Source organism: Lathamus discolor, chromosome W (assembly GCF_037157495.1).
Source record: "Lathamus discolor isolate bLatDis1 chromosome W, bLatDis1.hap1, whole genome shotgun sequence".
Classification (NCBI taxonomy): Eukaryota; Metazoa; Chordata; class Aves; order Psittaciformes; family Psittacidae; genus Lathamus; species Lathamus discolor.
In genome coordinates, this window is record NC_088908.1 from 37,347,721 (window position 1) to 37,361,439 (window position 13,719).

General features: G+C 49.4%; 1 protein-coding gene and 1 long non-coding RNA gene across 4 annotated transcripts in view; one reads left to right on the forward strand and one right to left on the reverse strand.

Moving 5' to 3' along the window:
- The window catches only part of LOC136004490 (neuropilin and tolloid-like protein 2), a 40,247-nt gene extending 39,324 nt beyond the window's left edge, over nt 1–923 (reverse strand). For all 3 annotated transcript variants that reach the window (XM_065661026.1, XM_065661024.1, XM_065661023.1), the window contains exon 1: nt 651–923. In XM_065661026.1, the coding sequence (XP_065517098.1) occupies nt 651–684 (34 nt within the window). In that variant the 5' untranslated portion in view covers nt 685–923. The remainder of the gene's footprint in view (nt 1–650) is intronic.
- Nucleotides 1–7,918, forward strand: part of LOC136004494 (uncharacterized) — a 36,817-nt gene extending 28,899 nt beyond the window's left edge. The window contains exon 4 of the long non-coding RNA XR_010608494.1: nt 7,594–7,918. This is a non-coding gene — a long non-coding RNA (uncharacterized LOC136004494). The remainder of the gene's footprint in view (nt 1–7,593) is intronic.
- Nucleotides 7,919–13,719: the final 5,801 nt, after the last annotated feature.

Sequence of the window (13,719 nt, forward strand, 5' to 3'; positions counted from 1 at the left end):
GATTTAAAAGCCTGGGGAGGAAGAGAAGCACAGGTAAATATGGGTCAGGAAGCCGCTTGTCACTCAGGTGACTCATTTTATTAAAACCTTGCTGAAAAAAAAGATCCTGCTCTCGATCACAGTACGATAATTCAGTCGCTATCAGACAGCTTGTTAAGAGAGTTCCGAAAGCACAAAGAGCGTTTTTACTGCGAAAAGGCTGGAGCCCTCGGGAACAGACCGGGCACTGGGTCTGCCGCCGTGTCCCGCGGCGCTGCAGGCGGGCCCCCCCTCAACCCGAGGTGCTCCCGCCGCCCACCGGGGACGGGGGCAGCCCGGGCTGGCCGCGGGTTCCCAGCCCCGCGCCGGGCTCCCAGCAGCGCCCGCCCTGAGGCCCCGCGGCGCCGGCTTTCGCGCGGAGCGGAGCAGGGCCCGGCAGCAGCACGGCCGGGCGGCGGAAAGAACAGCCCCGGCAGTAGCGGGGCGGCCGTGCCCTCCGCAGCCCCATGCGCCGCGTACCAAACCTTCAGCCGGCGGTAGAAGGGCGGCCGGGGCCGAGCTGGGTGGGAGGGGGGGGTGTATCACACGTGACAGCCAAAGGAGGCGGGGGGGAGGGGGCGCCTCTGGCCCGCTTTTCCCGCGGAGGGCGCCATGCCGCCTGCGGCTCCTACCTTCCAGCACCGAGCAGAACGAGTGCAGGGCCATCGTCTCTCGGTGAGGGCTGCGGTGGTGACTCCGCTGCGGCGGCGACCCCACTGCGGCAGCGATCACCGGCGCTCCGTGGCCGCGAGCGGCGGCTGCCCCCCGCGAGGGCGCTGTGTCCTGCGGCTATGGCTTGGCTGGTCCTCGCCCGCCCGCGGCCATGCCCAAGCCCCCGCGGGGGTGCGTTCAGCCGCCGCGCTCAGCCCCATCTAGAGCGGAGTGCGGCTGGGCCGCCCCGGAGGGCGGAGACTGGGGGCTCCCCAGGGGGCGGCTTAAACGCAGCTCCACGCCCGACTGAAGTGGTTGCTGGTAAATGAAGCTCACTTAAGATGTGTGGGGTATTTACCTGGATGAGCCACTTGAACCTATGTGTCCTCCCCCCGCGGAACACCACAAGTAGCCGCATCTGGTGGGGCCGCCGTGCTCCTTAACGCAACTTAAGGAGCCGCAACTTAAATGCATTTGCGCCACTACCTGCAGCATGGGCAACAAACAGGAATAGCTGGAAGTTATTGTGCAGGAGGGAAATCATGACATAACTGCCATCACAGAAACGTTGTGGAATGATTCATATGATTGTAGTGCTGCAATGGTTGGCTATAGGCTCTCCAGAAGGGATAGACAAGGAAAAAGAGGTGGCGGGGTTGCACTGTATGTCAGGGAGTGCATTGAATGCCTTGAACTCAGTGCTGTGAGTGAGAAGGCTGAATGTTTGTGGGTGAAGATCAGGGGGAAGGCCAACCAAGCTGATATCCTGGTAGGAGTCTGGTATAGACCACCCACCCAGGATGAAGCTTCAGATGAAGTGTTCTTCAAACAACTGGGAGAAGTTTCATGATTGCTTGCCCTTGTTCTAGTGGGGGACTTCAACCTACCAGATATCCGTTGGAAGTACAACACAGCAGAGATTAAATAATTCAGGAGGTTCTTGGAGAGTGTGAAAGATAACTTCCTAACGAGGCTGCTGAGTGAGCCAACTAGGGGAGATACCTGGCTAGATTTGCTATTTGCAAAGAGAGAATGACTGGTGGGTCATATGATGGCTGGAGGCCGTCTTGGGCAAAGTTATCACTAAATGACTGAATTTTCAGTCCTTGGAGAAGTCAGGAAGAAGGTCAGCAAAACCTCCACCTTAGACATATGGAGGGCTGACTTTGCCCTGTTTAGGATGCTGGTTGGCAGAATTCCTTGGGAAACTACTAAAGAACAAAGGGGTCCAGGAAGGCTGGACACTTTTCAAGAATCATAGAATAGTTAGGGTTGGAAAGGAACTCAAGATCATCTAGTTCCAACCCCCCTGCCATGGACAAGGACACCTCACACTAAACCATGCCACACAAGGCTTCATCCAACCTGGCCTTGAACACCGCCAGGTATGGAGCACTCACAACCTCCCTGGGCAACCTACTCCAGTGTCTCACCACCCTAACAGGAAAGAATTTCCTCCTTATATCCAATCTAAACTTCCCCTGTTTAAGTTTTAACCCATTACCCCTTGTCCTGTCACTACAGTCCCTGACGAAGAGTCCCTCCCCAGCATCCCTATAGGCCCCCTTCAGGTACTGGAAGGCTGCTATTAGGTCCCCACGTAGCCTTCTCTTCTCCAGGCTGAAAAGCCCCAACTTCCTCAGCCTGTCTTCATACGGGAGGTGCTCCAGTCCCCTGATCATCCTCGTGGCCCTCCTCCGGACTTGTTCCAGCAGTTCCATGTCCATTTTATGTTGAGGACACCAGAACTGCACACAATACTCCAGGTGAGGTCTCACAAGAGCAGAGTAGAGGGGCAGGATCACCTCCTTCGACCTGTTGGTCACTCTCCTTTTGATGCAGCCCAGGATACGGTTGGCTTTCTGGGCTGCGAGCGCACACTGCCGGCTCATGTTCATTTTCTCATCGACCAGCACCCCCAAGTCCTTCTCTGCAGGGCCGCTCTGAATCTCTTCTTTGCCCAGTCTGTAGCTGTGCCTGGGATTGCTCCGACAAAGGTGAAGGACCTTGCACTTGTCATGGTTGACCTTAATAAGGTTGGCATCAGCCCACCTTACAAGCGTGTCAAGGTCCCTCTGGATGGCATCCCTTCCCTCCAGCATATCAACCAGACCACACAGCTTGGTGTCATCAGCAAACTTGCTGAGGGCGCACTCAATCCCACTGTCCATGTCAGCGATGAAGATGTTAAACAAGACCGATCCCAACACCGATCCCTGAGGGACACCACTCGTTACCGGTCTCCAGACGGACATCGAGCCATTGACCACAACTCTTTGTGTGTGGCCATCCAGCCAGCTCTTTATCCACCGAGTGGTCCATCCATCGAGTTGATATCTCTCCAATTTAGAGATAAGGATGTCGTGTGGGACAGTGTCAAACGCTTTGCACAAGTCCAGGTAGATGACATCAACTGCTTTACCCTTATCCATCAATTCTGTAGCCCCATCATAGAAGGCCAAATTGGTCAGGCAGGATTTCCCCTTAGTGAAGCCATGCTGGCTGTCACCAAGCACCTTGTTGTTTGTCACGTGCCTTAGCATGCCATCCAGGAGAATGTGCTCCAAGATTTTAGCAGGCACAGAGGTGAGACTGACTGGTCTTTAGTTCCCCCGGTCTTCCATTTTCCCCTTCTTGAAAATGGGGGTTATATTTCCCTTTTTCCAGTCGTCGGGAACTTCACCTGACTGCCATGATTTTTCAAATATGATGGCCAGTGGCTTAGCAACTTCATTCGCCAGCTCCTTCAGGACCCGTGGATGGATTCCATCAGGTCCCACGGACTTGTGTGCGTTCAGATTTTTAAGATGGTCTCGAGCCAGAACCTCTCCTACAGTGGGCCCAAGGTCTTCATTCTCACAGTCCCTGCATCTACCTTCTAAGACCTGGGTGGTGCAGTCAGAGCCTTTGCCAGTGAAGACTCGGGCAAAGAAGTCATTCAGAATCTCAGCCTTCTCCAAATCCTGTGTAGCCAGTTCTCCCGAAAGCTTCCTCAGGGGGCCTATTTTGTCCCTAGTCTGTTTTTTGTTTGCTACATACCTGTAGAATCCCTTCCTATTATCCTTAACATCCCTGGCTCGGTTTAATTCTAACTGGGCCTTAGCCTTCCTAACCTGGTCCCTAGCTTCCTGGACAACATCCCTGTACTCTCCTCAGGCTGCCTGTCCTTGCTTCCACTTTTTATAAGCCTCCTTTTTCCTTTGAATTTTCCTCAGCAGCTCCTTATCCATTCAAGGACGTCTCCTGGCACTCCTGCTGCACTTCCTTCTAGTTGGGATGCAACACTCCTGAGCTTGTAGCAGGTGATCCTTGAATATCAACCAACAGTCTTGGGCCCCTCTGCCCTCCAGGGCTATATCCCATGGAACCTGAAGAGGCCAAAGCCTGCTCTTTTGAAGTCCAGGGCAGTGAGCTTGCTACACGCTCTTCTCACTGTCCTGGGGATCTCAAATTCGACCATCTCGTGATCGCTGCATCCAAGGCTGCCCTGGAGTACCACATTCTCAACAAGCCCTTCCCTGTTGGTGAGCACAAGGTCAAGCATGGCACCTCTCCTTGTCGGTTCCTCTATTACTTGCAGAAGGAAGTTGTCTTCCACACAATCGAGGAACCTCCTGGACTGCTTGTGCCGTGCAGTGCCATCGTTCCAACAGATGTCAGGGTGGTTGAAATCCCCCATGAGAACAAGGGCCTGCGAGCGTGAGGATTTTCCTATCTGTCTGTAGAGTGCTTCATCCACAGGTTCTCCTTGATCAGGCGGCCTGTAACAGATTCCCACAGTAATGTCTCCCAGAGCTGTTTTCCCTTTAACCCTGACCCACACACTGTCTGCAAATTGCTCACCTGCCCCCAGACAGAGTTCCATACTCTCCAGCCTATCCCTAACATAAAGGGCAACTCCCCCTGCACGCCTGCCAGGCCTGTCCTTTCTAAAGAGCCTGTAACCTTCCATTCCAACACTCTAGTCATAGGAGCCATCCCACCATGTTTCTGTGATGCCTATTATATCATACCCCCGTAGATGTGCACACATCTCTAATTCCTCTTGTTTCTTCCCCATGCTACGGGCGTTTGTATAGAGGCATCTGAGACGAGCTCCAATTGAAGCCAGCTCATTGGCTGGAGCAGCTGGAATATATCTACATTGTTCCGAGCATTTATTATAGGTGCTGGCAACTGACTGGGTGTGTAGGGATGGAATGATGCCCCCCTCCCCCAACACATCTAGTTTAAAGCCTCCTTGACCAGTCTGGCAAGCCTCCTACCAAAACTGTTCTTCCCCTTCTTTACCAGAGCAGCTCCACCAGCCCCCAGTAGATCTGGCCTACTAACTTCAGTCCCATGTTCAAGACACCCAAACCCCTGACTATGACACCACCTTTTTAACCATTTATTGACCTGGCCAATCTTCCTAGCTTTTTCTTGGCCCTCCCCTGTGTCCTGGAGAATTGACGAAAAGACTATCTGAGCTCCAGAGCCCCTAACCACCTCTCCCAGGGCTCTGTAGTCTTTCTTTATGGTCCCCAGTCTACTACTACCTATATCCCTAGCACCCACATGGATCACCAGGAGTGGGTAATAGTCCATGGAACTTACTAGAGCAGGCAGCCTCTCTGTAACATCCCTGATCTGTGCTCCTGGTAGGCAGCACACCTACCTCGAGACAGGGTCAGGCCGACAGACGAGTGCTTCTGTCCCTTTCAAAGTAGAGTCCCCTATTACTACGACCCGCCGCTTTTTCTTTGTAGCGCCAGTAGAGATCTTTACCGGTGCATAATCCGGCTGTTTGTGGTGCAAGTGCGTTTCCTCATTAGTCTCCTGCAGGACAGCAAAGCGGTTCTGCATGGGGACAACAGATTTAGGAGGAAGCTCCTTGCTTTTAATTGTCCTTTTCCTCCTTCTTTTGTTATTTTTCTTTGTCACTAATTCCCAATTTCCCGGGTTGGTGGCCTCCTTCTTTCCTTCATGAGTTGGAGGGGAAGCTTGAGGCCCCTGCACAGTATGGGGCTGGAGCAAGCAGCCCTGCTTCCTCTCAGCTACCCTGACATCTTGAAGCCCGCTAATATCATTCCGCAGCTCAGCCACCTGCTGCAGGAGGACCTCCACCAGGGAGCACCGAGTGCAGCCCTGTCCATCGTGCACCTTTCCCTCACAAGAACAGTGCAGGCACCCTTTACCCTCCGAGCTCTGCACTGCAGCCTCCCCTGTCATCTGCTCTGTCTGGGTGCCTACACTGGCCACCACCGGGGCAGCCACAGCAGAGCTCCCAGAGCGAGCCCTGGCCATACAACGGGTACTCACCATCCCACTCGCCTGCCCGCACAAACTCACTCGCACTCCCTGGGGCAGGTTTTTAACTACTCAGGGTTGGTGCCACTGCTCCTGGCTCCGCCCCCTGTGAGTCAGCGGCTCGCGTCAGCGGAGCTGCCGGCTCCTGGGCAGGTCCTGTCGAGGACTTGAAGCTCCTTCGGTAGCTCTGGCTGCTCTGAGTTGAGGCTCCTGGATGCTGATCATCCCCCTGTACTCGGCACTGATGAGGCCACACCTCAAGTACTGTGTTCAGTTCTAGGCCCCTCACTACAAGAAAGACATTGAGGTGCTGGAGCGGGTCCAGAAAAGGGCAACAAAGCTGGTGAAGGGTCTGGAGAACAAGTCTTATGAGGAATGGCTGAGGGAACTGGGGTTGTTTAGCCTGGAGAAGGTTCAGGGGGACCTTATCGCTCTCTACAGCTACCTGAAAGGAGGTTGTAGTGAGATGGTGGTTGGTCTCTTCTCCCAAGTAACAAGTGATAGGACGAGAGGTAACGGCCTCAAGCTGCACCAGGGGAGGTTTAGATTGGTTATTAGGAAAAAATTCTTCATAGAGAGGGTGATCAGGTATTGGAACAGGCTTCCCAGGAAAGTGGTGGAATCACTGTCCCTGAAAGTGTCCAAAAACTGTGTAGACGAGGCCCTCAGTGATATGCTTTAGTGGTGGTCTTGTCAGTCCTGGAATAATGGTTGGAGTTGATGATCTTAAAGGTCTTTTCCAACCTAGTTGATTCTATGATTCCTCCCACCCGGCTGAGCACAGGGTGGGAGAGACAGCCATCCTTGCCCTGGCCCTATGGGGAGCCAGTAGGAGCTCCATTGAGGCACTCGCTTCGGTCCCCTGCCATGCCCCTGACCATAGGCACCATCCTCCCTGCCTGCGGCGAGGGGCCCAGCAGTGCTGGTGACCCATGAGGCCCCTCTCCCAGACATGGTGGTTTGGGTGAACTTGAATGATGGCTGCCCACCTTTGTTTGGGATCTGAGCGATGTCCCAGTAGGGCAAAAGAAGCCCTTCATCTTCTGTTCCTCCCCTTCTCCCCCTTGTTTGTGGCAGAGCCCATGCAGCTCCAGCAGTGTGGCCTGCAGCTCATGCACTGGCAAGAGCCCTTCACATGCAGTTGTGTGGCTGCTGTCTGACGAGACTGACAGCTAAAATGGAGCTATTGCTTTACACAAAGTTAATAAAAAGGCACACTTAGCCTGCTGCCTGCCCTGGCTCCCATCCCCCTGGTTATCCATCACATTGGGCTAGCTTGTGAGGGGAGGTGTTGCCTAGGGAAAGGTCCCAAGGCGGGGGCAGGTGTCAGGGGTCAGGTGATGGTGCTGATATAAGGAAAGCAAGTGCCTGGAAAATATAGGGTTAAAATACTTTTAGCTTAACTTAGGTCTAAGAGAACAATGTGTTGTAAGTCTGTGGTGTGATAACAGAATTTAGTAGCCCTACTAACATGAGTGAATTATTTCTTACCATCCTTCTAATTATCAGTTAGTTTGGAGACAGTGCCTCCTGAACATCTGCTAGCTTCAGATACTCCTTGTCTGCCCATCCTGTTTTGCTTGCAATAAATTTTGTACGAAGGTCACACTGTTCTAAAACTTTGTCTGCTATCAGAAAATTACAGATATGTCTGGTTTCCAGCTAGTTTTGTGATTACTGAGGCATCCAACTGTGCCAAAGGTGAAAAGTACATCATGAGGAAGACTGCTTACTTCATCTTGAAGACCCCTGCCCACGACCACTGGAGGGCAGTGCGCAAGCGCCAAAAGGAGGAGACTTATGATAATGAGTTCCTAGAACTAATTGTAATAGTCCCACCGCTCTCTCGGGAACCTTATGAATATGCATGTTTGTGTGTAATAAATATCTGCTCGCTTAACCCCTTGGTGTGCAAGTTAGGAGGAGCGATTCCCCTTGCACCCGGCGCTGTAATAAACATACCTGCTTTATAATTCTTGAGTTGTAGAGTCTGATTCCGTGCATCAGTGCCCCCTGGGCACATCCAAGCTGGTGATGGAGCTGCATAATGTCGAGAGCTGAGACTGTTCTGGACAGCTGGGGCACGGCTGGGAGAGGCTGCCAAGCTGAGGGGCTGCATATGAAATGATAGCAACACGTGTAAATCCATGAGAGATTCTTTCAACTCTCCCATAGGCAACGTGGGCTGAAGGATCACCAGATAGCAGATGTCTTTCCCAGGTGCTGGTGAGGCAAGTCTCAGTGCTTTTGCTCAGGGTCCTGCAGCACTGGCACGTGGGTGTGTCCAGTGCTGTGCGGAGCACACCACAGAGCGTCCCGCAGCCCGAGGCTGCGGTGCCCCGTGCCACAAGCAGGCTCCACCAGGCTCTGGTTTTCCTCCATCGCGGCCGTGCACAATGATGCACCTCTGGCCCCTGGGCGCCCCCTGCGGAACTGTGCTTGCCGAGCTCAGGCACGTTGTGGGAGCTATGTGGAGCCCACTGGAGAGACCCGATAGGTTTGGCAAGCGGTACATTACATGCATAGTTGTAACTTATGATTTTGTCTGCTTAAGGAGCAGGGCCGCTCACTGCAGCGGTGAATCTTTGATTTCCTTGTGATTTGGTGCTGTGTGTTTGAATGTTAAACTCCTATACCATTCAAAGGTCAGCATATCCTGTTAGAAAAGATCATTCTCTCACTTCAGATTGTCAGTTAAATGTTCCAGGCTTTTCAGGTCAATATGATTGTTAGTTAAGGCAAACTGTGTCATGGATGGAGGAGCCGCTGGCTGAAACCGGTGGGGAGTTCCCCAGGGCAGGCAATGATCCTAGTCTGTCCATCTGAAGCTTCTGTGCTCTACTCGGCCATGGGGCGCTGGGGAGACCTCATTGTAAAGGTCCTGGGCATTTCTGGGCATTAAAGACCCATTTCAGTGTTCTAAGATGCTTGATGAAGTATTAAGCTTGATGCTCTGGCAAAATCCTAAGTTACATAATTACATTATTCTGCTTACTTGAATTGTCCTTTCAATTTCAAATAGTGATGATACAGTCCTTCTCAAAGGGTAGTTTCCCCATTAATTGTTAATGGATAAAGCAATTTCTCTGTATTCAGAGAAATTAACCATGTATCTATAATGGTGTGATGAAATATTAAATTCTATAGCGAAAACTCCCCCACAAAGAGAAGATCCACATTAGGTGGATCTACTTTGCATTTTTTCCTTACTAACAAAACTGTTTAATAACAGTTAATAGTTTGATCCTGGAGTTTTCTCTGAATCAATTCTCTCCCTTTGTTATTTCCCTTATCATTATTATTATTGGTGGTAGCTGTAGTGGTTTTGTATGGTACTTTAGTTACTGGACTGTTCTTATTTCAACCTGTGGCAGTTACATTCTTTCCATTCTCCTCCCCATCCCTCTGGGAGTGGTGGGAAGAAGAGGAGGGGTAGTGAGCAAGCAGCTGCATGGTTGAGTTACTGGTGGGGCTTAAACCACAACAGTTCTTTTTAACACCCAGCCTGGGACACGAAGGCTTGAGATAATGACAGATCTGACCACAGTGTGCCTAATTGTTTTTGTTATAAGCATTCATTGTTTCAGATTAATGGTCACTCGTCAAAATTGTTGTGGTTTAAACCCAACCACAAAGCTCGTTCACTCACTCCCGCCCCCTTTTTTTTTCTCCCTCTTTCTTTCCTTCCCCCACCCCCCACCCCGACCCTCCCCGCTCCCGGAGGGATGGGGAGGAGAACTGAGAGAATGTAACTCCCACGGGTTGAGATAAGAACAGCCCAGTAACTAAGGTATAACACAAATCACTACTGCTACCACCAATAAGAGAAAATAACAAGAGAAGAGAATACGATACCACCACCAAACGAGTTCGACCTCCCCCCCCCCCCCCCCCCCCCGAAGAGAGACCATGCCCTTCCGGGTAACTCCCAGTTACCTCCCTGGGCATGACGTGGTGTGGTTTGGAATACCTCTTTGGCTAGCTTGGGTCAGGTGTCCTGTCTCTGCTTCCTCCCGGCCTCCCCTCATCCCCGGCAGAGCATGAGACTCACAAAGTCCTTAGCCAGAATAAACATTAATTAGCAACAATTAAAAACAATCGGTGTTATCAGCTCTCTTCTGAAACAAGGGGGACAGAAAATCACAAAATGGAATAAATAAACCTTTAGAATCAGTTTTAAGTAATGTTAAGTTTGATGGCTTTGTAACAGTAGCGATGGGAAATTACTAAAGTGCATGATACATAGAAAAAAAAATAGAGTGCAGCTAGAGAGCACACTGAGCATTTTTGTACAAGATAAATTGTTATAGTTGACAGAGTTTTAAGAAAAACAGGCTAGAAGAACAGGACACAGGGATAAGGAGTATCTGGGAATAGCAGGTGTCCAGGATGGGCTACAGTTAAACTAACTGATAAGTAGGAGGATAGGAGGATTATTATGTCTCCTGTGCTAACGAACCAATTAAACTGGTATGAGCATCTACTGCGCGTGCTCCAAAGGCTGCCAGAAGTGATGAAGATTGTTGGAAGAAGTAAACGACCCTCAGAGACCATCACCACAATTCTGTACACATGCGGGGAACTTTCTGGAAAATGACGTAATGTATGTATGCCCAGGGACTATATAAGGACAGCTTGTGGAGCAACAGAGAGAGACACAGGTTAGGAGGAGCTATCCCCCGTGTCTCCCGGCGCAGCAATAAAGAATACCTGCTTGTCAGCTTGAAAACTTTGTTGGCAAGTTTGTTCCTGGAGTTTTCTCCGAATCAATCTGGCGACCCAGATGGGACCCTCTCTGCTCGGCTGCAGGACCCGCTGAGGACAGGGCTCCCTAGGGCCCTCGGGAATTTTTCCCGGAGGGACCCCTCGACTCATTCGGATCACTGCAGGAGCAGACAAGGACCATCTTCATAAAAGGTATTCTTTTCTTTTGTATGGTCTGTAAGGTGCAGGGGGCATCTTGCATAAAGACTGCATTAGTAATTGGGTTGGTTTGGTAAGCGTACGCAAGGTTTGGAAGCCTTCCGTATATCGAGATAGGAAATCTTGTAGGTAAAGGCGTATACCCAGCTGCTAGCGTCCGTTTGGTATACACCCACAAGAAGCAGGGGGCATCTTGTGGTTTGGGTCCTAAAAGACGCAGGGGGTGTCTTGCGGAAATAGTTTTGGATCTTGTTGGTATTTGATTTATTTTGTGGCTTGTTACATTAAGGATTTTGGTCGTGTGATTTGGTATTGGTGTCAGGATGCTATAACTGTATTATTAACTGTTGTTTGATAGAATTTTAGTCTCTGTCTCCAGTGTTGTAACTGTGTGGAGTGTGTCTGTGGGATCCCGTGTGTGTGTGTGTGAATGTGAGACTGATAATGGAAAGTCAGCAGAGTGAAGAGATCTTGAAAAAGAGTCTTTTAGGGTGCATTTTGGCACACTGGAAGTAACTTGGAGGGTCTCCTGGGGGCTCGGTAAATAAGAAAACATTTGTAAAATATTGTAACCGATGGTGGCCTTTGTATATTTTGGAAAATCAGGGAAAATGGCCTGAAAATGGAACTCTGAACTATAATACATTGTTACAATTAATGTTGTTTTGAGGAGGCAAGGAAAATGGGTTGAAGTAATCTATGCAGATATGTTTTTCACCTTAAGAAACCACGTGGAGTGAGAGACTGAATGCAGAATTAATATAGCTCTGCCAGATCCCTTAATTTTCGCTTTGGAAAAGGACAGGGAAAAACCGAAAGTTAAGATGGAGAGATGCTGTTCAGCCTGTGATATTGGGGAAAGATGTTTAAAGTTAAAAAACAGTAATCAGGAAGATAGGTTGGAAAATTATGTGTCACAGGTACCTCTGAGAGGAGCACCCTCTGCACCTGTCCTATCTGATATTGATAAGGAGGAAGAGACTGCTGTCGCTGGCAAAAAGCATCAGGTTCACATTCAGAGTTAAGAAAGGGTTAAACCAGAAGTGCTGTTGCAGAGGCAGGCATCTGCAGCCCCTGCAGAGCAGGGTGAGCAACTGAGAGATAAAAAAAAAGGGAAAACCAAGGGGGAAAGGAGGGGAGCTCGAGTAGCTCCTGTGTTTAGGCCTGGGAGGAGGGATGTGGGGCAGAGGTGGGGGAGTGGGCTCTTCTTCTGTGGAAGCGGATCGGTGTGCGTGCTGTGGGGAGTTTGGACATTGGAAGTGAGACTGCCCTGGGTGGGGGGACAGTGCCATGGGGTGGCTCCAGTGACTGAATTGCAACTAGACTGATGGGGACCTGGGGAATCTACCCTACCAGATCCACTGGTTAAATTAAAACTAGGGACTAGAGGAAATAAAGTGGAATTTTAGTGATTACAGGAGCAAGTTATTTGGTACTAAATCAGAGAGAAAAGAATTCATTACAGATGTGGGAGCTACTGGCCACCAGGAAAAAAAAAGGAGAGAGGCATTCTTTCTGAAGTCTTTAAAGTACAAATTGGGAAAACAAATAGCAATGCATAAATTTTTATGAGTGCCAAATTCTCTAAAATCTTTATTAGGACACGAAGCAACATTTAAAGAAGGCAAAATGTAATTTAGAGTTAAAAATAATCAATTAATTGCCGTTTTGAGTTTATCTGTAATTCAGCAGAAAAGCAAACAGGAGGACCTCCCTGAAATAGAAGAAAACCTTAATCAGGTATATCTAGGAGTATGGGCATCTGAAGTTCCAGGTAAGGCGAAAAATGCTTTGCCTCTGAAAGTGTAAATAAAAAGGGGGGGGCTTGCTCAATTAGAATAAAACAATATCCCTTAAAATTAGAAGATCAAAGGGAATCAACAATCACTGATAAATTTTAAAATATAGATTATTAATTGAATGTGAATTGGAATATAACACTCCTATCTGGACGGTAAAGGAATATGATGGGAAAAGTTGCAGATTGGTTCAAGATCTCAAGGCAATCAACAAAAGAGCAGAGGATATTTGTCCAGTAGTAGCTAATTTTTATGATTTATTGACTAAATTGAAGAATAATCAGAAATGGTTTGCCGTCCTGGATTAAAAGGATGCTTTCTTTTGCTTACCATTGGCCAAAGAAAGCCAGAGTTGTTTGCTTTTGAATGGGAAAATCCTGACACAGGAAGGGAAACTCAATTAACTTGGACAGTATTACCTAGAGTTTAAAACAGTCCAGCAATTTTTGGAAATCAGTTAGCATGAGAACTAGAATCATGGAAGCCACCTACTCAGACGGGACTCTGTTACAATATGTGGATGACCTACTAATTGCTACAGAAACAAAGGAAGAATGTATCCAGTGGACAGTGGAATTATTAAATTTTCTGGGACTGAATGGTTATTGGGTATCCAAATGAAAGGCCCAACTAATCCAAACCTGAGTTTCCCACCTAGGATATGAAATAGCAGGAGGGCAGACAGAACTTGGAGCTGCTAGAAAAGAAGCCATTTGTCAGACTCCATGACTGTTGACCACCAAGGAGCTCCGTGCATTCCTGGGAATGACCAGATGGGTGCAGACTTTGGATCCATGATTATGGTGTTCTGGTAAGAACACTGTATGAACTGTTGAAAGGAAACCCTCCCTCTTTAAAACGGACTGATACAGCAGAGGGGCTTTTAAAAATTTAAAAACAGAGCTAATGAGAGCTGCAACTCTGTGACTTCCGGATGTGACTAAATCCTTTAGGCTATATTCCTATGAAGAACAGAGAATAGCTTTGGGGGTCCTTGCTCAGGAACTAGGACCATACAGAAAGGCAGTGGCATATTTTT